The 22,512-nt window shown below is 45.8% G+C and overlaps 1 protein-coding gene across 4 annotated transcripts in view; it reads right to left on the bottom strand.

Annotated features, from left to right (window-relative positions):
• The window catches only part of TBCE (tubulin folding cofactor E), an 85,189-nt gene that overhangs the window by 17,033 nt on the left and 45,644 nt on the right, over positions 1-22,512 (bottom strand). For 3 of the 4 annotated variants that reach the window (XM_062210646.1, XM_062210645.1, XM_062210648.1), the window contains 2 exons: positions 8,932-9,117; positions 3,301-3,389 (listed from right to left, as the gene is read on the bottom strand). In XM_062210646.1, coding sequence (XP_062066630.1) covers positions 3,301-3,389; positions 8,932-9,117 — 275 coding nt within the window. Of the gene's footprint in view, positions 1-3,300; positions 3,390-8,931; positions 9,118-10,337; positions 10,432-22,512 lie in introns of those variants that run through there. The other variant, XM_062210647.1, reaches the window with a different exon arrangement.

The raw sequence follows: 22,512 nt of genomic DNA, 5'->3' as shown, positions 1-22,512 counted from the left end.
TATGCCCCCTAGGAGTCCCTAGTAAACATCACTCCAGGGCGGACATCAGGGGTTAGCTTAGATACATGTTCAAAAGTGCTAGGAATGATGTGGGAACTTTGAGGGTCTCCAGCGGCAAGGCAGCAGTGAGCACGAGGGGCGTAACTTGGCAAGGTCCCCCCACGCAGAGACCAGAGAGAAGCCTGGAGCAGGACTGTGCCAGCTGGTGGGGGAGGGGGTTACACACTCGCACTTGTGTAGATTCTGCTCCATGCACAGTAGTCGCTGAAGGCCGAGGAGAGCTGTGCGCAAAGCCAAGTCTCTGTGGGGGAGACGCGGACCACAAGGCTCCCAGCATGCACCAGACACAGCCTGTGCTCTGGGCGCTAGGGTAGGGTACACAGGAGAGGGGGCGAGCAGGCAGTTTATAGGAAAGACCACTCCCTCCAACACGGTGACATGCGAGCAGGGGACTGACGGGAATGTGGGAAGGCACACGGAGGGACGTCAGGAGCAAAGGCCTGTGGTTGGAATGTGTTCCACCTGGGACAGGGCCACCAGCTCCGAGGGACCTGGGGCAGCTGGGCCGGGGGAGCTGCAGAGGAGGTCACAAAGGCCACGGTGACAAAGGGCCTCAAGGGCCACTGCAAAGGCTACGCCAGTCTGGCTACCATGGGAGCTCCTGGGATGTGGGTCAAGTGCTGGGAGCTGACTGGGTGGCAGGGCAGCAGAGGGCGGGCGTGCAGCAGCCAGGCTCAGCACAGGGACCCTGCCCTCAAAGTGGCGCTGACGGCGTTTGCCCATGCACTTGCATGTGGGACGGGAGAAAACAAAGGTCCAGGACAACGCCACGATCTGGGGCCATGCAGCCAGGGCTGTCATTTCCCGAGAGCCTCGGGATGAGCAGCTTTGAGGGGACAGCATTTGGGACGGGCTACGCGCGAGACGCCCTGAGGTACCCAGCAGGGGATGCAGAGGAGAGTATGAAAGGGAAGGTCACGCAGGAGGAGCCAGGACCCCCAGCACTCTGCATCCAGACAAGGGGCCTGTGGAGGAGCAGCCAGAGGGCCAGACCTGAGATCCAGCAGCAGGGACAGCGTGGCCGCCGTGGCCGCCACCACGCCTGCTGCTGCCGCTGATCCCTACAGCCCAGGTGTGGTGCTCATGGCTGTGGTTTCCTTGCTCACAGAAGAGGCTGAGGTGGGGGCAGGCGGGGAACTGGGTGAGTGTGGACTGAGCAAGTGTGGATTGAAACCGCCATCTAGCATCCATAATGCAACACGGTGTCACTGAACATGGCTAAAACCCGGAGAAAGGGTCCTGCTTGTGTTTGGTTTCACACTAACAGCAGCGTCCTACCTGAGGACTGGCTGGAAAGGCAAGTGTTAGGCAGGAACCAGATAGGAAAGTGGGTCAGGAACAGGGAGAGGAAGGCAGTGCAGATGCAAGGAATGGGAGGTGCCGAGCCAGGCTGGCGGCTAGGCCTGGGCCTGGAGCCAGCCCGCAGCTGCCTGGGTTCGTAGGGCCAAGAGCTAAGAACAGTTTTGGTATTTTTGAATGGCTGAATTTGAAGTGGCAATGCAAGTGCCTACACAGTTATGCCTATCGCCCACAGGCCTAGAGTATTCACTGTCTTGCCCTTTAAGAGAAAGCTCACCAACCCTGGACCTAGGAAAGACCTAGGGCACAGGTGGAGCACAGAAAATACTATGCTCTTTTCTCTGTGTCTCTGTGTCTGTCTCTTGATTTTTCTCTTGGTCTCTCTCTAGGTCTCTCTCACACACACTCCTCCCTGTTTTTCCTTCTTCTTTGCCCCTTCCTTCTGGTCTTTCGGGTTTCCCCCAATAAATCCTTTCCCTAAAAAAAAAAAAAAAAATTACCAAGAAATTCAGGACAGAAGTATCATCCCCACCCCCGAGATGCAACATGGCCTGGTGCTGTCAAAGCTTACTGCTGGCGAGGGAGGCAGCGAGGGAACCAGGGCCAGCAGGAGGGGGAAAGCCGCAAGCACAGGCTACCTAGAAAGCGGGACCCAGCACATGTCGCTCAGGTCCCTCGGGCTCCTTGTCTGGCACCGCAGCCTCACAGCTGCCCACTGGTTCTGGGGCTGAGGAGGCCCATCCAGATGTGAGCTGTTGCTGCTGCTGCTGCTCCAGGCTCCCCACGGCCCTACCTCCTGATGTCAGCCCTGCAGGCGGGGGTGCTTTGGGTCATCAGGCTAGTCCAAAGGGTTTAAGCTCCATCATTCTTCCCTCATGGATACGTCCCATTATGTAGGCTACAGCTAGAAATACTGCTACTGGCAAGGCCAGCACGCAACCACCAACATGCTAACATCAGTGCTGAATGAACAGTCTCAGTTAACAGAGCCCCACTGGCCACTGCCAGCCACACATGCTTCCAGGAGCTCCCCTCGCTAGTGTGGACAAATTCTCCCCAGCTCAGAGCCAATCTCCCCACCACCACCATCCCAGGGAGCTCTCCTACTGGACATGCTGAGGCCTGCCACACCCCCACTCCCCAGTCCCTGCCTCCAGCCTGGCCCTCAGAGATGAGCCCCAGGGAACCTGGCAAGACTAACCACACCCAGCAACACTGCAGCCTCTGGCAGGAATCCAACCAGGGTCAGCAGGAGAGGCATCGCTGGATCTGCCAACACCCGCATTGGCCTCATGAGCTCCTTCCTTCAAGTCTGGGGGAGACTGTTCCCCACAAAAGAGCAGAGAAAGCAGCACTGTGCAGATGGTCAGGGCCACTCCTGATCCACGTTCCCAAACCCTTCCACTGACCAGTCTTTCCTCGTGTGTTGACAAGAAAGAACCTAGGCACCACCCAATTCCTGGGCTTCTGAAACCATTTCGGAGTAGGACCAGAATACGGAATGTTCCAGACACCTGCCTGGCACTGTGCTCCTCACCACGTGCTCTTCCATGTCCACTTCCGTTCCCCTCACCCACCACGGCCGCCTCACCTACACAGCAAATAGCCACTTCAGTGCTACACACTGGGGTTAACAAGAGTGCAGGGGCGGACACCCTGGGCCCCGGAGCATACTGTTTGGAAGAGCTCTGCTCAAATTTCTCTCAGGGCATTGTGCTCATTTGGCCCTTCACTCAGACAAAACTGACCATAAATTGTCAGGCAAAGACCTGCTATAGTTTTAGTTTTGGGCACAAAAGCAATGTGTGGCAAAAACAAACAAACAAACACCACTAATCAGAGCCGTTTAGGAAGAGAGTCAAGGTCAATGGACAGAGGACAGGGCAGCCAGCATAGGAACAAGGATCAAGTCCAGCAACAAGCGGTCGGCAAAAAGGATACTAGGACATGCTTTGGCGATTCCTCCTTTGTCACCAGCACAACTTACTGCACAGCTTCTCAGAGAAATGTCTTGCAACTTGCTCAGCTGACTGTGAGAAAAAGAAGAGTTCACAGGTACACATAAGCAGGCAAGGCACTGGCCCTTTTTAAAACTTAAAGAGCATTTCAGACACATAAAATACCAAAAACATATACAAATTCCAGTACCCACCACCCAAATCAAGAGATAAATCGTTGTCAGAGGGAGGAGGAGAGGAAGGGGAACAAAGAGAAGACAATCGAGCTCGACAAACGTGGCTGAAGTCCTGGGCTCCTCCACTCCTCAGGGGAAATCTTACACTGCCTCTGGTGCCGATTTACTCGTAAGCTTTTGTATTACTTCTATATGCTTCCAAGTCACTACACCATCACAGCAATTTTGTATGTTATAAAACTTGATGCAAGGGAGCTGGTGCTGTGGCGTAGTGGGCTAAGCCTCCACCTGCAGCACCAGCATCCCACAAGGGTGCCGGATCGTGTCCTGGCTGCTCCTCTTCCGATCCAGCTCTCTGCTATGGCCTAGAAAAGCAGTGGAAGATGATCCAAGTGCTTGGGCTACTGCACCCGTGTGGGAGACCCAGAGGAAGCGCCTGGCTTCAGCCTGCCCTAGTCCTGGCCATTGCAGCTATTTGGGGCATGAACCAGCAGATGGAAGACCTTCCTCTCTGTCTCTCCATCTGTTTGTAACTCTACCTCTCAAATATTAACAGAAAAAAAATTGACATAAATGGTACCCTGTAGAGTCTCCTACTTCCTACCTCTTTCTCCTTCACCAGTTCAGCAGCGAGTTTAGCAACACAGACACATTCGTTCTCATGCTTGGAGATTTTACTACATGAGAGACAACAATTTACTTCTCTTCTTCTGGAGTCTAGATTGTCTCTGGCAGCACTGAAGGAAACACCCCTGGGGTACTCCTTGTACTCCCAGGGGCAGGCCCTGGAGAGCGTGCATAGCTTCAGCTTCACCACCACTCCCAGCAGCCAGCCTGTGTTTTCTAGTCACTAGAAGATTCTGAACATTCTAATATCGAGGAACACAGAAACCAGAGCCAGACTGCTGGGACTGAAATTTCAGCCGCAGCACCTCCTTGGAGTTTAGGGCAAGTGACCAAATATCTCTGTGCCTCAGATCTGGAAAGTGCTATGGTGCACACTCAAGTTCACAGCAGCATCACTCACAGCAGCCAAAAGGTGGAGACAACCCAAACAAAATGTACCTCGTGCATACAACGGACCACTGGCCTTCAGAGGGGAGGTGTTGCCGCCACTACAACAGGAATGACCCTTGTGAAACCGTGGACGTGAGATAAGCCAGTCACAGTGGAGAACTAAGGTTCCACTTACATGCGGTTTGTAGGACAGGCAAATTCAGTCACAAGGAAAGTAGCACTGGGGCGAGTGCTATGGTACAGTGGGATAAAGCCTTGGCCTGCAGCATGGGCATCCCATATGGGCACCAGTTCAAGTCCCTGCCACTCCACTTCTAATCCAGCTCTCTAATGTGCCTGGGAAAGCACTGGAGGATGGCCCAAGTGCTTGGGGCCCTCCACCTTTGTGGGGGACTCGGAAGAAGCTCCTGGCTTCGGATTGGCTCAGCTCCAGCCGTTGCAGTCATTTGGGGAGTGAACCAGTGGATGGAAGGCCTCTGTCTCTACTTCCCTCTGTAATTCTTTCAAATAACATACATCTTTAAAAAAAAAAAAAAAAAAACAAGAAAAAAAAAGAAAAAGAAAAAGTAGCACAGTGGTTGCCAATAGTTGGGGGAAGGGATGGGGAACCGAGTGCTTAACAGTACAGAGTGTCAGTTTGGGACACTCTGAAAGTTCTGTGGCTTGGTTGTACAACAATGTGCACTGAGTTAATCCTACTGAACTGTAACACTTTAGAATCACTTACTGAAGATGGAAAATTTTATGTGCCCTATATTTTGCTACAGTTTAAACACTACAATAACACAGTAAGCTAATATTTTAGAAGTATTTAAAAAAGTAAACATCATTGGGCCAGCACTGTGGCGCAGTGGGTTAAAGCCCTGGCCTGAGGCACCGGAATCCCATATGGATGCCGGTTCTAGTCCCGGCTGCTCCTCTTCTGATCCAGATCTCTGCTATGGCCTGGGAAAGCAGTGGAAGATGGCCCAAGTCCTTGGGCCCCTGCATCTATGTGGGAGACCCGGAAGAAGCTCCTGGCTTCGGACTGGCACAGCTCCGGCCATTGAGGCCAATTGGGGAGTGAACCAGCAGATGGAAGACCTCTCTCTCTCTCTCTGTCTCTCTCTGTAACTCTTTCAAATAAAGTAAATCTTAAAAAAAAAAAAAAAAGTAAACATGAAACTGACAACAATTGGGGAAATACAAGATCAAAATGCACGGGATGAGGGCCGGCACTGTGGCCTATCAGATAAAGCTGATGCCTGCAGTGCCAGTACCCTATATGGGTGCTGGTTCGAGTTCCTGCTGCTCCACTTCCAATCCAGCTCTCTGCTGTGTCCTGGGAAAGCAGTAGAAGATGGTCCATGTCCTTGGGCCTCTGCACCCATGTGGGAGACCTCTGCCTCTCTGTAACTCCTTCAAATAAATAAGTATTTTTAAAAAATGCAAAGCATGAGTGATTACAATCCTCAGGAACTAGGAAGACAGCAGGAGGAGTCAAAGGTTGTGGCATAGTGGCTTAAGCTGCTGCTTGAAAGGCAAGCTTCTTATGTTAGAGTCCTAGCTGCTCCACTTCTGATCCAGCTCCCTGTTAATGCGCCTGGAAAGGCAGAAGATGACCGAGTGCTTGTGGACCCTGCCACACACGTGGGAAACTCACAGGGAAATTCCAGGCTCCTGGCTTTGGCCTGGCCCAGCCCTGACCATTGAGAACATCTGGGGAGTGAACTAGCAGATGGAAGATCTATGTTTCTCCCTATTACTCTGCCTTTCAAATAAACCAAATCTAAAAAGGCTGCAGCAGAGCTCCAGGACAGAGGCACCCCACCTTCCTCAGTTCAGAGGACCTTTGGTGTTTCTTTAACTTTTGCATGGTGTTCCCACGCCAAAATAAATACCCAATGTTCCAATTTAGGGTGTAATCAGGACCAAACATAATGACTGCCAGGCCCTAACAACTTCATGTCTGCTGAGCATTCCCAACCCCTCAGTCAGATTAAACACCACCACCCCAATTTCTTGTTCCATGCCACTTTTCATCATGGCACTTGTCCAAAATCCAGCTTTGCAGAAATATGACATCACCAAAAGGGACTGCAGCAATCTCAAACTGTAGACGACCTCAAACTAGTAGTTTGCACTGTGTCTGACAGATGGCGCTGTTTCCCTCTAAAATTTGAAATATCCTTCCTTGGCCAAGACACTTGGTACAAAGCACGGGAACCAGGTCTCATTATAGGCATCACCCCATAGCCTAAGCCATCTCCAAGAGAAACTGTACACAATAGGTTTTATTTCTTTTCATTCTTTTATTGTAAAAGACTTTCTCAGAAGTACAAACTCAAAGCTGGTCAGCTGGATAGTAACAAAGAAACGATATTTGGGGAATGAACCAGTGGATGAGAGATCTCCCTCTCTTTCTGCCTTTCAAATAAAGTTAATTTTTAAAAAGACAATGGCTTAAAGCAGAGGTTTCTATCCCCAACAGTAACAGCTGCCATGAACTGCACAATCATATTTTTTATTCACAACAGTGCTGACATATTAGGTACTATTTTGTAATGAACAAAACAGAGACTAAGAAATGAAAAGTGTCTCCAACCTGTGTTGCAGCCAGAAGTGGCTTAGCTGACATCTGAATTCAGCTGGCCTAACTAACACTGGCTCCATTCCATCAAGATGCCTCATAAGTTCTTAAATCAATCTTGAGCCAACGTAACAGACTACTTCTCAATCTCTACCATTTTAGCTTTTCAGTCAAGAGATGCACCAGCTTACTTTTAACTGCAATGATCCTCAGTAGCAGGGCAATTCATGAGTTATGCGATGGCTGTTTATAAACCAGGGGGGGGGGGGGGGGGGAATCTGCTGGCAAGTTGCTAGAATTCACAGAGCCCATGGGATTCTCTAGAAGAGATTCACCAATAAGGAAAAAAAAAAAAAAAAAACCTGCATTTAAACACCTGTATTTATATGGAAAAATAAAGCAAAGAACTCCTAACACTATGAAGCATGTTGTTCTTCACAGCCAAGTTGATCGGCAGGATAAACAGCAAAAACTACTCAAGAATAGCTATTTCTAGGTAGTAGCATTAGCTATAACTTTCTTCTGTTCTATTTATATCATCTAAATTCTCAAAAACTGTATTTTTTTTTTTAGAATTAAAGAACAAATTCTTAGACTAAGTTGAGATTCTTTTTAAAACTTTTTTTCTAATGGGAGCTATCTATCCTAAAAAGTAGATGTGCCATAATTTCTTCATTGTACCCATATGCACTTTAGTTTTCTATTATGTTTAATCTTAACAGATAGCAAGGCATTTCCTTTAGAAGAACCACAGCGTCTTTTAGAGGCTGAAGGTAAAAAACTACAGGCCTAGATCACCTGGCTACAAATGACTCCTCATAGCAGCCAGCAGGTGTCACTACTTGGATGTGTCGTCCAGGTCAAACACCAGGGCCCTTACCACCACCAGAAAGGTTTGCAGTAAACATCAGCTCCCACTCGCACTGAGGAATGAGCTGCTCTGTAGTCACAGTGCACACAGGCAGCAGCAGCCGTTTTAAGGGAATTATTTAGTGCCCCTTGGGCTGAGGCATCTCTTAAAAGCAAATTCTGGGGTTGGCGCTGTGGCACAGCAGGTTAAAGCCCCAATGTGCAGTGCCAGCATCACATATGGACACTGAGTCCTGCCTGCTCCACTTCCAATCCAGCTCCCTGCTAATGTGCCTGGGAAGGTATCAGAAGATGGCCCAAGTGCTTGGGCCTCTGCACCCACATAGGAGACCCAGGGGAAGTTCCTGGGTCCTGGCTTCGGATCGGCTCATCTCTGGCCGGTGTAGCCATTTGGGGAGTGAGCTAGAGGATGGAAGACCTCACTCTCTGTCCAAACTTTGCTCTGTAACTCTTTCAAATAAAGTTAAATTTTAAAAAAATTTTAAAAAGGCAAATTCCTGGAGCCCATTCTCCCAAATTCTGTTTCAGTAAATCTGGGATGGGATCCAGGATTCCACATGCTTCAAAGGTCCCCAGGGGAAAAAGATGTGAAGCCAGAGGTAGGGATGACAAGATGGTACCAGCACGTGACACAGGTGACAATTTAGACTGGCTTCCATTCCTAACATAATCCAACTGGAAATGTTATCACCCAATAGCAATGGACCAGAATGTCAGCATTTGTTATTTAATAACTACTTAACAAATATGGTATAAATATTAATAATTAACAAGTCAGTATTTTAATTCCAATCTAGAAAAATAATTTCCCTGATGAGTCAATTCTTGGATTCCTCAGATTTCCATTCACTATTAACATAGAAAGGACAATCAATTTGGGAGCAAAGTTCTGGGGCTCAAAATACAGTCAAGGGAACTTCAATCCAGAACCTTGATGAAACCATGAAAAAAAGTCAGCTCTGCCATTATCAACTCCACTTACCTTTGCTGTTTTATAACAGAGTCAAAACCAATAGTTTCCACAGGTTTATTTCCAATTACAACAACTTGCTCTTTTCCATCTTCTTCTGGTCCATCTTCTAACATATAGCGGTTCTTAATTGCAGTAAGAAAGTCTATTCCAAAATTCACCTTGTTTGGACGAATAAAAGAGCCTCCTGTTGGGTGCCTGGGAACGGAAAGAACACAGAAAATACAGTCCAGCAGGAGAGGCCACAGGGGTGGGTGTTAGGCCTAACAACCAGGATGCCACTTGGGATCCCACATCTCATATCAGAGTGCCATGGTTCAAATCCCAGCTCAACTTCTGATTCCAGCTTTTTGCTAATATGCACCCTGGGAGGCAGCAGAGGGCAGTTCAGTTAGTTGGGTTCTCAGTTCTGGCTTTGACTTGGCCCAGCCCCAGTGGTTGCCAGTATCTGGAGAATGAACCAATGAACTGGAGATTGATCTCTCAAATTATTTTGTTAAAAGTGTATAAATGCGGCCGGCACTGCGGCTCAATAGGCTAATCCTCCGCCTTGCGGCGCCGGCACACTGGGTTCTAGTCCCGGTCGGGGCACCGATCCTGTCCCGGTTGCCCCTCTTCCAGGCCAGCTCTCTGCTGTGGCCAGGGAGTGCAGTGGAGGATGGCCCAAGTGCTTGGGCCCTGCACCCCATGGGAGACCAGGATAAGCACCTGGCTCCTGCCATCGGATCAGCGCGGTGAGCCGGCCGCAGCGCGCCTACCGCGGCGGCCATTGGAGGGTGAACCAACGGCAAAAGGAAGACCTTTCTCTCTCACTGTCCACTCTGCCTGTCAAAAAAAAAAAAAAAAAGTGTATAAATGCAATGTTATAAAAGGTTTTCAAACATTTCTGTGCTAAAAAAATCAAAAATCAGTCTCAACAGTAAAAGAGGGGTGTACTTTGTGGCATAGTGGGTGAAACTGCCACTTAGATGCCCACCTCCTATACTAAAGTGCCTGGGATCAAGACCTGCCTATGCTTCTGATCCAGGTTCCTGCTAATGCATACCCTGGGGAGCAGATGATGGCTCAAGTACTTGGGTCCCTGCCACCATTTGGGAGAACTGGATGGAGTTCTAGGCTCCAGGCTTCAGACTGGCCCAGCCCCAGCTGTTGCACTCATTTGGGGAGTGAACCAAGAGGTGGAAGATTTGTGTGTGTGTGAGAGTGTGTGTATGTGTGTCTTTCAAATAAAAATAAGAATTTTTTTTAAAAAGGGACATAAGAAAAAACAGAATCAGCTTGCTTGATCATAAAGGATTATAAGTTTATACAAGAATGTAAAATCTCTATAGAAAAGCAAAAATAATTGACATTAGAGGAAACAGAACTATTAAATCCATGAGGGAAAGTTCTACTTTGCTAATGATCAAGAACCATACATTTGGGGCTGGCATGTGGCACAGGTCACTTGCTGCTTGCAATGTCAGCATCCCACATTGAAGTACAGGTTCAAGTCCTGGCTGCACCGCTTCTGATCCAGCTCCCTGTTAAAGCACCTGGAAAAGCAGCAGATAATGCCCTAAGTAGTTAGGTCCCTGCCACCAACGTGGGAGACGTCAACGGAGTTCCTGGCTCCTGGCCACATCCTCACCCAGCCCTGGATGTTGCAGTCATTGGGAAATCAGCTATTTGGGGAGTGAACCAATAAATAGATCGCTGTCATTCTTTCAAATAAGTATTAAAACAAGAAATAAAAATTCAAATAAGTATTTAACAAAAGTGGCAAAAGAAAAAAAAATCATAAGACTTCAAAGCTGGGTTTGTCTATGACTGTACAATCATACTTCTAGGTCTCCTGACTGGCAGTGCTCTGTTCTTTCCCATGTTTTTCTCTTGGCTTATTCTTCTAAATGGAATCAATCTCCTGGTGTGTCTTTCAAATAAAAATAAGAATTTTTTTTAAAAAGGGACATAAGAAAAAACAGAATCAGCTTGCTTGATCATAAAGGATTATAAGTTTATACAAGAATGTAAAATCTCTATAGAAAAGCAAAAATAATTGACATTAGAGGAAACAGAACTATTAAATCCATGAGGGAAAGCTCCTAGTTAACACACATGTTCCTAAACCTGGAGGTGGGGAGGGGGCAGCATGAGCTTTGACGTTAGATTACTGTGAGTTTAATTCCTGGCTCCTCTGCCACAGCATTGGCCGGCGCCCCAACCGGGACTAGAACCCGGTGTGCCAGTGCCGCAAGGCGGAGGATTAGCCTGTTAAGCCACGGCGCCGGCCCCTAACTCTTTCAATAAGTAAAAATCTTGGCCGGCGCCGGATTCTATCCCGGTTGCCCCTCTTCCAGGCCAGCTCTCTGCTATGGCCCGGGAAGGCAGTGGAGGATGGCCCAGGTCCTTGGGCCCTGCACCCGCATGGGAGACCAGGAGAAGCACCTGGCTCCTGGCTTCAGATCAGCACGATGCGCTGGCCGCAGCGGCCATTGGAGGGTGAACCAATGGCAAAAAGGAAGACCTTTCTCTCTCTCTCACTATCCACTCTGCCTGTCAAAAAAAAAAAAAAAAAAAAAATCTTTATTTGTCAGATAGAGTTAGACAGTGAGAGAGAGAGACAGAGAGAAAAGTCTTCCTTCCGTTGGTTCACCCCCCCAAATGGCCACTAAGGCTAGAGCTACACTGATCTGAAGCCAGGAGCCAGGTACTTCTTCTTGGTTCCCATGCTGGTGAGGTGCCCAAGCACTTGGGCCATCCTCCACTGCCTTCCTGGGCCACAGCAGAGAACTGGACTGGAAGAAGAGCAATCAGGACTAGAACCCGGTGCCCATATGGATGCCAGTGCCGCAGGCAGAGGATTAACCAAGTAAGCCAAGGCGCAGGCCTCCAATAAATAAAAAGTAGTATGGTTTAAACAAAGGTTATTTTTCTGAAAAGAATTAAAGATCACTTTTTTTTTTTTTTTTTTTGACAAGCAGAGTTAGACAGTGAGAGAGACAGAGAGAAAGGTCTTCCTTCCGTTGCTTCACCCCCTATATAGCTGCCACGGCCGGCGCACTGCACCGATCCGAAGCCAGGAGCCAGGTGCTTCCTTCTGGCCTCCCATGCGGGTGCAGGGCCCAAGCACTTGGGCCATCCTCCACTGCACTCCCAGGCCACAGCAGAGAGCTGGACTGGAAGAGGAGCAACTGTGACAGAATCTGGTGCCCTAACCGGGACTAGAACCCAGGGTTACATCATCGCATGCTGAGGATTAGCCAATTGAGCCATGGAGCCAGCCCAAAGATCACCTCTATGTTATGTCCTTAAATTTTCTATTATTACAACCTACAAACAGATCTTGTGTTTACTAACAACTAAATGTGAATAATGTCAAACACTTTAACATATGTGAAGGTGCAAGAAATACCAAAGCATGTTGTTAGATGTTGGAAAAATAAATCTAGAATAACAGTTTATATACATTAATCTACATAAATATGTACAAAAATGGGTTTGCATCAAGCAAACTGTTTTGTTTCTAGTCTAATACTAATGAAACCGGTTTTGGCTCATAAAGTAAGGAAAGCTGAAATTTTAGTGAAATTAGTTGGTGTATGAAATTTATAAAACAGTATTAGGAAAATTTAGGGGCCAATACTGTTGCACAGGGGGTTAAGCCGCACATGGGCACTGGTTCAAGTCCTGGCTGTTCTGCTTCCAATCCAGCTCCCTGCTAATGCACCATTTTCTGCTGCTTTCTCAGGCACAAGTCCCTAGATCCCTGCACCCACGTGGGAGACCTGGAAGAATATCGTTGCTCTGCCATGGCCTAACTCCAGTCATTGTGGCCATTTGGGGACTGAACCAGCGGATGGAGGACTTCTCTGCCTCTGCAACTTTCAAATAAACAAACAAACCTTTAAAAAAATTTTTTCAAACATTATATGGTTTAAATTAAACACTACACATGAAAGTTCAAGTTTATTGTGTTTTAAGATTTTATTTTGAAAGACCGTTACAGAGAGAGGTAGAGGCAGAGAAAGGTCTTCCATCTGCTGGTTCACTCCCCAAGTGGCTACAACAGCCGGAGCTGAGCGGATCTGAAGCCAGGAGCTTCTCCGAGTCTCCCATATAGGGGCAGAGGCCCGAGGACTCGCGCCATCCTCTGCTGCTTTCCCAGGTGCATTAGCAGGGAGCTGGGACTCGAACCAGCATCCACATGGGAAGTCGGCACTGCAGTCCTGGGCTTTAACCCGCTGCACCCCAGTGCCAGCCAAAAGCTCAAGTTTAAAACTTTAGTAGACAGGTATTTAGCCTAGTTAAAATGTCTACCACATCCCACATCAGAGTACTTGGGTTCAATACCTGACTCTGACTCTAGGTTTCTGTCTGTGCAGACCCTGGGAGGCAGTAGCGATGGCTCAATTGGGTTCTAGCCAACAAAATGAGAGACCTGGATTAGGTTCCCAGATGCCAGCTTTGGCTCTGGGCCAGCCCCCAGCTGTGGTGGGTATTTATGGAGTGAACCAGTAGATAGGAGTTCCCTCTCTGTGCCTCTTTCTCTGTGTGTCTCTCTCTGCCCCTCAAACAAAAACAAAACAAAAAAGCTAGTAGATTCCAGAGCAGCAACATGGCAATCGACTAAGAGATGCAGACAACTCTCTCTCCACAGAGACACCAAGTTATCCACATGCCAGGCCTCCTTCACGAGAGCTATGGAAGGCAGATGAGGGATAACAGTGCTGGGTTTGGTATAATGAGAAAAGCTGCACTGAAGAAGGCAGGAGGGAATAGATACTTGAAACACCTTTCTCAAGAAGCACAATGTAGAGAAAGACGCCTCCCACTTAGGGGAGGGACAGGGAATTAAGTCCAGGTGTCAGACCTGAAACCCAGTACCGGATCTGCCACAGTGAAACCCAGTGCCAGGGGTCAGAGCTGTGGCATACCAGATTAAGCTGCCATCTGCAGCGCTGGCATCTCATATGGGCACTGGTTTGGGTCCCAGCTGCCCCACTTCTAATCCTGCTAATGTACCTGGGAAAGCAGCAGAAGATGGCTCAAGTACTCGGCCACTACATCTACCTGGGAGAACCTGATGAAATTCCTGGCTCCCGGCTTCAGCCTGGCCCAGCCCTGATCATTCTGGCCATTTAGGAAGTGAAGCAGCAGATGGGAGATTCTCTCTCAGCCTCTCCTCCTCTGTAACTCTTTCAAATAAATAAATCTGAAAACAAGGAAGAAACCCATGCCAGCCTTGGGAACCTCCTCAGGCAGTCAAAGGATGACCTCCAACATCCATCCTCCAACTTCCAGCAGATAGTATAGCAAGGCCTCAGCTGATTGGGAGTAGGAGAGGAAAGTGAGCTCAGGAGTTTGCCTTGGAGCACAGTGCCAGGACCACAGTGGTGAGACCTAGCACCAGACAAAGCCCGAAGGCCTCTATCCTCAGGCCAATGTTTTCGTGCCTCTAGATCTGCCCCAGCAGAAGGCACAGACCTGAGGCAGACGCTGTGGCATTGTGGGCTAAGCTTCCGCCTGTAGCACTGGCATCCCATATGGGTGCCAGTTCAAGACCCGCTGTTCCACTTCTGATCAGCACTCTGGTGTGGCCTGAGAAAGCAGAAGATGGCCCAAGTCCTTGGGCCCCTGTACCTGCGTGGGATACTCGGAAGAAACTCCTTCAGACTAGCCCAGCTCCAGCTGTTGCAGCCATTTGGGGAGTGAAGCAGCAGATGGAAGATCTTTCTTTTTATGCCTCTCTGTAACTCTGCTTTTCAAGTATTTTTTTAAAAAATCATCTTCAGGGGAGCTGATGCTGTGGTGCAGTGGGTTAATGCCCTGGCCTGAAGCACCAGCATCCCATATGGGCGCCAGTTCTAGTTCCAGCTGCTCTTCTTCTGATCCAGCTCTCTGCTATGGCCTGGGAAAGCAGAAGATGGCCCAAGTGCTTGGGCCCCTATATCCATGTGGGAGACCCAGAGGAAGCTCCTGGTTCCCAGATTCGGATCGGCACAGCTCCAGCATTGCAGCCAATTGGGGAGTGAACCAGAGGATGGAATACCTTTCTCTCTCTACCTCTCCTTCCTCTGTGTAGGTCTGACTTTCAAATAAATAAATTAAAAAAAAAGTGACAGAGGAACAGAACTAGAAAAAAATGCTAAAATTCATATTGAGGAATAGGAGACCTCGAATAGCTAAAGCAATTTTATACACAAAAACAAAGCTAAAGGCAACACAACACAAGACATTCTACAGGGCAGTTATAATCAAAACAGCCTGGTACTGGTACAAAAATAGATGGATAGATCAATGGAACGGAAAAGAAACACCAGAATCAATCCAAACATCTACAACCAACTTATATTTGACAAAGGAGCTAAAACCAATCCCTGGAGCAGGGACAGTCTCTTCAACAAATGGTGCTGGGAAAACTGGATGTCCACATGTAGAAGTATAAACCAAAGCCCCTACCTTATACCTTATGCAAAAATCCACTCAACATGGATTAAAGATCTAAATCTACACCCTGATACCAGCAAATTGAGAACATTGGGGAAATGCTGCAAAGCATTGATGCAGGCAAAGAATTCCCAGAAAAGAGCCCAGAGGCACAGGCAGTAAAAGCCAAAATGAACAAATGGGATTACCTTAAATTGAAAAGTTTCTGTATAGCAAAATAAACAGTCAGGAAACTGAAGAGGCAACTGACAGAATGGGGGAAATTATTTGCAAACTACGTAACTGATAAAGGATTAATAACCAGAATCTAAAAAGAGATCAAGAAACTCCACAATAACAGAACTAACAACCTAGTTAAGAGATGGGCCAAAGCTCAAGAGCCTCAGGTAATTACTGACATCATAAATAAGAGTATCAACTGTTAAATCAACAACAGGAATCACTGTGCACTTGCTCCCCATGTAGGACCTCTGTCCTTAACGTATTGTACTATGAGAATTCATGGTAAAACTAGTCTTCAAACATTACTTTATACTTTGTGTTTCTGTGTGGGTGCCAACTGTTGAAATCTTTACTTAGTATAAAGTTGATCTTCTGTATATAAAGATTCATTTTTAATTAGACAGGCAGAGTTAGACAGTGAGAGAGAGAAACAGAGAAAAAGGTCTTCCTTCCATTGCTTCACCCCGCAAATGGCCGCTAGAGCCGGCACACTGCACCGATCCGAAGCCAGGACCCAGGTGCTTCCTCTTGGTCTCCCATGTGGGTGCAGGGCCCAAGCACTTGGGCCATCCTCCACTGCCTTCCCGGGGCACAGCAGAGAGCTGGCCTGGAGCAACCAGGACTAGAACCCGGTGCCCATATGGGATGCTGGCGCCGCAGGCGGAGCATTAACCAAGTGAGCCACAGCGCCGGCCCCTAAAAATGAATCTTGATGAAGAATGGGATGGGAGAGGAAGCAGGAGATGGGATGGTTTGTGGGTGGGAGGGTGGTTATGGGGGGAAGAAGTGCTATAATCCAAAAGTTGTACTTTTGAAATTTATATTAAATAAAAATTTCTATATAAAAAAGAAAAACATGAGAGAGAGAGAGAGAGATGGGCCAAGGGCTTAGACATTTTTGAAAAGAGGAAATCCAAATGACCAACAGACACATGAAAAAATGTTCAGGATCACTAGCCCTCAGAGAAATGCAAGTCAAAACCACAATGAGGTTTCACCTCACCCCAGTTAGAATGGCTGTCATATAGAAATCAACAAACAACAAATGCTGGAGAGGATCTGGGGAAAAGGGGCACCTTAACCCACTGTTGGTAGGAATGTAAACTGGTATAGCTACTGTGGAAGACAGTATGGAGATACCTCAAAAATCTGAATATATATCTACCATATGACCCAGCCATCCCACTGCTGGGAATTTACCCAAGGGAAATGAAATCAGTAAATAAAAGAGCTATCTGCACCCGCATATTTATTGTAGCTCAGTTTACAATAGCTAAGACATGGTATCAACCTAAAAGCCCATCAACCGAAGACTGGATAAAGAAATTATGAGATATGTACACTATGGAATACTACACAGCAGTAAAAACAAAAAAAAAACAGTCATTTGCAACAAAATAGATCAGGCTGCAAAACTTCATACTAAGTGAAATAACCCAGTCCCAAAGAGACAAATACCATATGTTCTCTCTGATCTGTGAGAATTAATAGCACTCCTAAAATGAAAGCTATAGAAGTGAATTTGACACTTTTAGAAACAATGACTTGAATAGCCCTTATCCTGACTGTAGAGGGACAGTTTATTGTTGCTTTCTATTTTGAATTTTTTTTGTTTTTCTTTTCCCTTCTTCATATTATATGTTGAACTCTTTACATAACAGCGTTAATCATATGTATATAAAGTCATTCCAGTAAAAAGTAAGAGGGGGAATAAGAAAAGGAGGAGGTAGTCTTTAACTGTAAAGCTGTATAGTTCTGTATACAGTCCTACAGACTTACTTCTAAAGGTACAGCCTAAAAACTTGTCGTGGGACTCCAAACCCATTAAGATTAGTGGTATAAATGCCATCTTAATTGTTAAAGTGATCATATTAAATGTTAAAGTCAACATATAGACAGGTTTAAGTGTAAAAGTGATCATATAAATAACATCAAGTGCCTAGTAATAACAAGACAGAATTAAAAAGGAGAGAATGTCCAATATGGGAAGCAGTCTACACAGCAGACTCCTAGAATGACATTCGCTGTAAATAACACTCTGACCTCAGAATCAACCCTTAAAGCTTCCTGGTCTGGCTGAAAGACCTGTGAGAGCATTTCAGGCACAGAGAGCAAAGACTCTGTAGCAAAAAATATCTTATACAAGGATCTCTGAGACCTCAGTGGAAAGAACGGGCCATCAAAGAAGAATGTACTTTTCTCTGAAGGGAGGGTTGAACTTCCACTTTGTTTATGACTGTGTCCAAATAAATGATGGAGTCTGTGGTCACAAAAGGCTTCCATGGCCTTGGCAGTCCATGGTAACAGCCTCAGGGGATCACTGATGTCATAAATAAGAGTGTTAATTGTTAAAGGAACAACAGAAGTCACTGTGCACTTGCTCCCCGTGTAGGATCTCCCTCCTTAATGAGTTGTACTATGGGAATTAACTGCAAAACTTGGTCTCAAACTGTACTCTATATATATTGTGTGTGTATATGTGTGTGTGCAAACTGTTGAAATCTGTACTTAACATAGAGTTGGTCCTCTGTATATAAAATCAAACTAAAAATGAACCATAATGAAGAAGGAGATGGGAGATAGAGTAGGAGGTGGGATGAGAGTCGGGGTGGGAGAGTGGGTATGGGGGAAGAACCACTATGTTCCTAAAGTTGTACCTATGAAAAATGCATTCATTGAATAAAAACTTTAAAAATATAAAATTAAATTTTTAAAAAGTGACAGGAAACTGATTCAGCAATACACAACAAAGGGGCATAGGAAATATGAATCAAGGCATGTGACACCCCCAAAGGAACACAGTAACACTTTAGGAACACTGCAAAGAAAAGAATGACGAAGTTCATGACAAAGAATTCAAAAGAATGATTACAAGGATCCTGAAAGAGGTACAAGAGAATACAGTTCACTGAAGTTAGGGAAACAGTGCATGATAAAAATGAGAAATTCAGCAAAGAGACAAGACTTTCTAAAAGAACCAAACAGAAATTGTGGTAATGAATAACTTAATAAGTCAAATAAAAAAATAGTGAAAAGCCTCAGCAACAGACTAGACCAAGAAAGAATATCTGAACTTAAAGATAGATATTTTAAAATATACTACTCAGCAAACAGCAAAAATAAAATATGAAGACAGAGCCAATATTGCGTCATAGCCACCTGCAACATCAGCACCCAATATGGGCGGCTGATTCGTCTTCCTGCAGCTCCACTTCTGATCCAGATCCCTGCTAACAGCCTGGGAAAAGCAGAAGATGGTCCAAGTGCTTAGGCCCCTGCCACCAACAGGTCCTGATTCCAGGCTTCAGCTTGACTCAGCCCTGGCCATTGTGGCCATGTGGGAAGTGAATTAGCAGATGGAAGACACCTACCTCTCTATCTTTGCCTTTCAAATAAATAAAGCACTAAAAACCAAAAATAATGAAGACAGCCTCTGATACATTTGGAACATCGTTAACTGAACAAATATTGAAATTTGGGGATTCTTGAAGGAGAAGAAAGGAGTAAAGGCAAAGAAAATCTATTCAAAGAAATAACTGAAAGGGGGCTGGCATTGTGGTGTAGTGGGTAAAGCTGCCACCTGCAGTGCCGGCATCCCATATGGGTGCTGGTTCGAGTCCTGGCTGCTCCACTTCCAATTCAGCTCTCTGCTATGACCTGGGAAAGCAGTGAAAGATGGCCCAAGTTTTTGGCCCCTGAACCCAGGTAGGAAATCCTGAAGAAGCTCCAGACAACTGACTGGATCGGGACAGCTCCAGCCATTTTGGCCATTTAGGGAGTAAAACAGCAAATGGAAGACCTCTCTTTCTCACTGTCTCTGCCTCTGTAACTCTGCCTTTTAAATTTTTTAAGAAGATTTATTTATTTGAATAAATGAAAAACTTAAGATACAGACATCTAGGTATAGGAGGCCCATAAGACTCCAATAGACATGAACAGAAAAGATCCTCACCATAATATATTATAATCAAACTCTCAATGGTATAATACAGAGACTTTAAAAATAGGCAAGGGGTGAAGGGCACTGTGCTTAGCGTAGCAACTAAGACACTGCTTGAAATGCCTGCATCCCATATTAGAGTGTTTAGGATACAGTCCTACTCTGCTCCCAACTCCAACTTCCTGCTAATGCGTGCCCTGGGAGACAGCAGTGAGGGCTCAAATACTTGGGTCCCTGCCACCCACGTGGCAGACCTGGATTGAATTCCAGATTCCCAGTTTTGACTTGGCTCAGGACCAGCTATTGTGGGCATTTGGGGAGCAAACCAGCGAATATGAGATCAATCTCTTTATCTTTATTTGAAAGGAGAGAGAAAGTTGTAATTTAATGTTTAACTTCTGTTTTTACATTAAGGAAAATCTGCAAGAGAAAAGTGCCAAGTCACATTTAAGGGAGCCCTAATTAAACCAACAGACTTTTCAGCAAGCTTTACAGGCCTGGAGGGATGGAATGATATATTTCAGGTTCTGAAAGGGGGAAAAAACACTTATCAAACAAGAGTACTATACCTAGCAAAGCTATTCTTCGTAAGTGAAGGGGAAATAAAGACATTCATTCTAAAACAAGCAAAAACTGAGGGAGTTTTTTTTTACCAACAGACTGGCCTTGTAACATATGCCTAAGGCAGTCCTACATATAGAAGCAAAAGAAAGACTAACAACATGAAAATATGTATGAAACCCAGTAGAACAGATACACAAAACAGAAAAGAAGCAATTATCAATACAACAAACCATCAAAGCACAAAGATGAGCAAAAAGAAAAAAAAGATACAAAATACACCAGAGAAATTTTTAAATAACTCTTTATCAAGAATAACCTTGAATGTAAATAGACTAAGTTCACTAATTAAAAAGATACCATGGCCGGCGCCGCGGCTCACTAGGCTAATCCTCCGCCTTGCGGCGCCGGCACACCGGGTTCTAGTCCCGGTCGGGGCACCGATCCTGTCCCGGATGCCCCTCTTCCAGGCCAGCTCTCTGCTGTGGCCAGGGAGTGCAGTGGAGGATGGCCCAAGTCCTTGGGCCCTGCACCCCATGGGAGACCAGGAGAAGCACCTGGCTCCTGCCATCGGATCAGCGCGGTGCGCAGGCCGCAGCGCGCCTACCGCAGCGGCCATTTGAGGGTGAACCAACGGCAAAAGGAAGACCTTTCTCTCTGTCTCTCTCTCACTGTCCACTCTGCCTGTTAAAAAAAAAAAAAAAAAAAAAAAAAAAAAAAAGATACCAACTGGTTGAATGGATTTTCAGAAAAAAACTCAACTATAAACTGCCTACAAGAAATTCACTTCAGGGGCTGGTAAAGCCCATTGCCTGCAGTGCTGGCATCCCATATGGGTGCTGGTTCAAGTCCCGGCTGCTCCATTTTCGATCCAGCTCTCTGTAACAGCCTGGGAAAGCAGCAGAGGTTGGCCCAGGCATGGAAGACCTGGATGAAGCTCTGGCAGCCGCATGGAAGACCCAGAAGCTCCTGATCAGCCCAGCTCCAGCTGTTGCAGCCATTTGGAGAGTAAACCAGCAGATAGAAGACCTCTCTCTCTCCAACTCTGCCTTTCAAATAAATAAACAAAATATTAAAAAAAAAAAAAAAGAAATTCACTTCATCAAAGACATATACAGACTGAAAGTGAAAGGATGGAAAAAGATATTCAATACAAAGAGAAAACAGAAGTGAGCCAAAACAGCACACCAATATCAGACAAAACAGACTTTAAGATAAAAATTGTAAAAAAGACAAATTAAAAAAAAAAAGTGGCTGGCACTGTGGCGCAGCAGGTTAAAACCCTGGCCTGAAGCGCGAGCATCCCATATGGGCACCGGTTTGAGACCCAGCTGCTCCACTGCCTGGGAAAGCAGTAGAAGATGTCTGTCTCTCTCTGTCTCTCTAACACTGACTTTCAAATAAATAAAAATCTTTAAAGAGACAAAAGAAGGTCACTATGTAATGATCAAGGGGTCAACAAAAAGACAGAACAATTGAAGATGCATATGCACCTAATGCTGGAGCACCCAAATATACAAAACAAACAAGATTATATATAGAGAGAGACAAGCTCTAGTGTCATACAATCATAGTAGAAGACTTCCATACCCCACTTTCATTAATAAAGAGCAAAAACAGAATACACGGAAACATCAGAATTAAACTATACTGTAAATCATATGGACCTATCAGGCATTTACAGAACATTTCACCCAACAGCTGTAGAATATACATTATTTTCATATGCACATGGAATATGATCTAGAACAGACCCCAAAAACAAGTCAACAAATTTCAACAACATCAAAATCCTATCATGTATCTTTTCTGGCCACAATGGAATAAAACTAGAAGTCAACATAAGATATCCTAGGAATTATACAAATACATGGAGACTGAACAATATGCCTCTGAATGAACAGTCATTCAAAATATCAAAAGGAAATTTGTTCAACTCCTTGAAACAAATGAAAATGGAAACACAACATACCAAAACTTACAGGATATGGTAAAAGCAATAGTGAGGGTGAAATGTATAGCAATAAGCACCTACATTTAAAAAAAAAAAGAAAGAAAGAAAAGGATATCAAATAAACAACCTAACAATGCATCTCAAGGACTTAGAGTAGCAAGAACAAACCAAATCCAAAGTTAGAAGGAAAGAAAGATCAGAGCAGAAATAAATAAAACAGATTATTTAAGAAACAGAAAAGAAATGAAGAGTTGGTTTTTTGAAAAGATAAACTCCATAAGCCTTAACTACACTAATCCCAAAAAAAAAAAAAAAAAAAAGATTAAAATAAATAAAATCAGAGTAAGTGGTATCATAACCAAAACCACAGAAAAAAGATAGTGGCCGGTGCTGTGGTGTAGCTGGTAAAGCCGCCACCTCAAGTGCCGGTATCCCATATGGGTGTCAGCTTGAAACTCAGCTGCTCCACTTCCAAGCCAGCTCTCTG

Source organism: Lepus europaeus, chromosome 14 (assembly GCF_033115175.1).
Source record: "Lepus europaeus isolate LE1 chromosome 14, mLepTim1.pri, whole genome shotgun sequence".
Lineage (NCBI taxonomy): Eukaryota > Metazoa > Chordata > Mammalia > Lagomorpha > Leporidae > Lepus > Lepus europaeus.
This window is presented reverse-complemented; position numbering and strand designations above follow the sequence as displayed.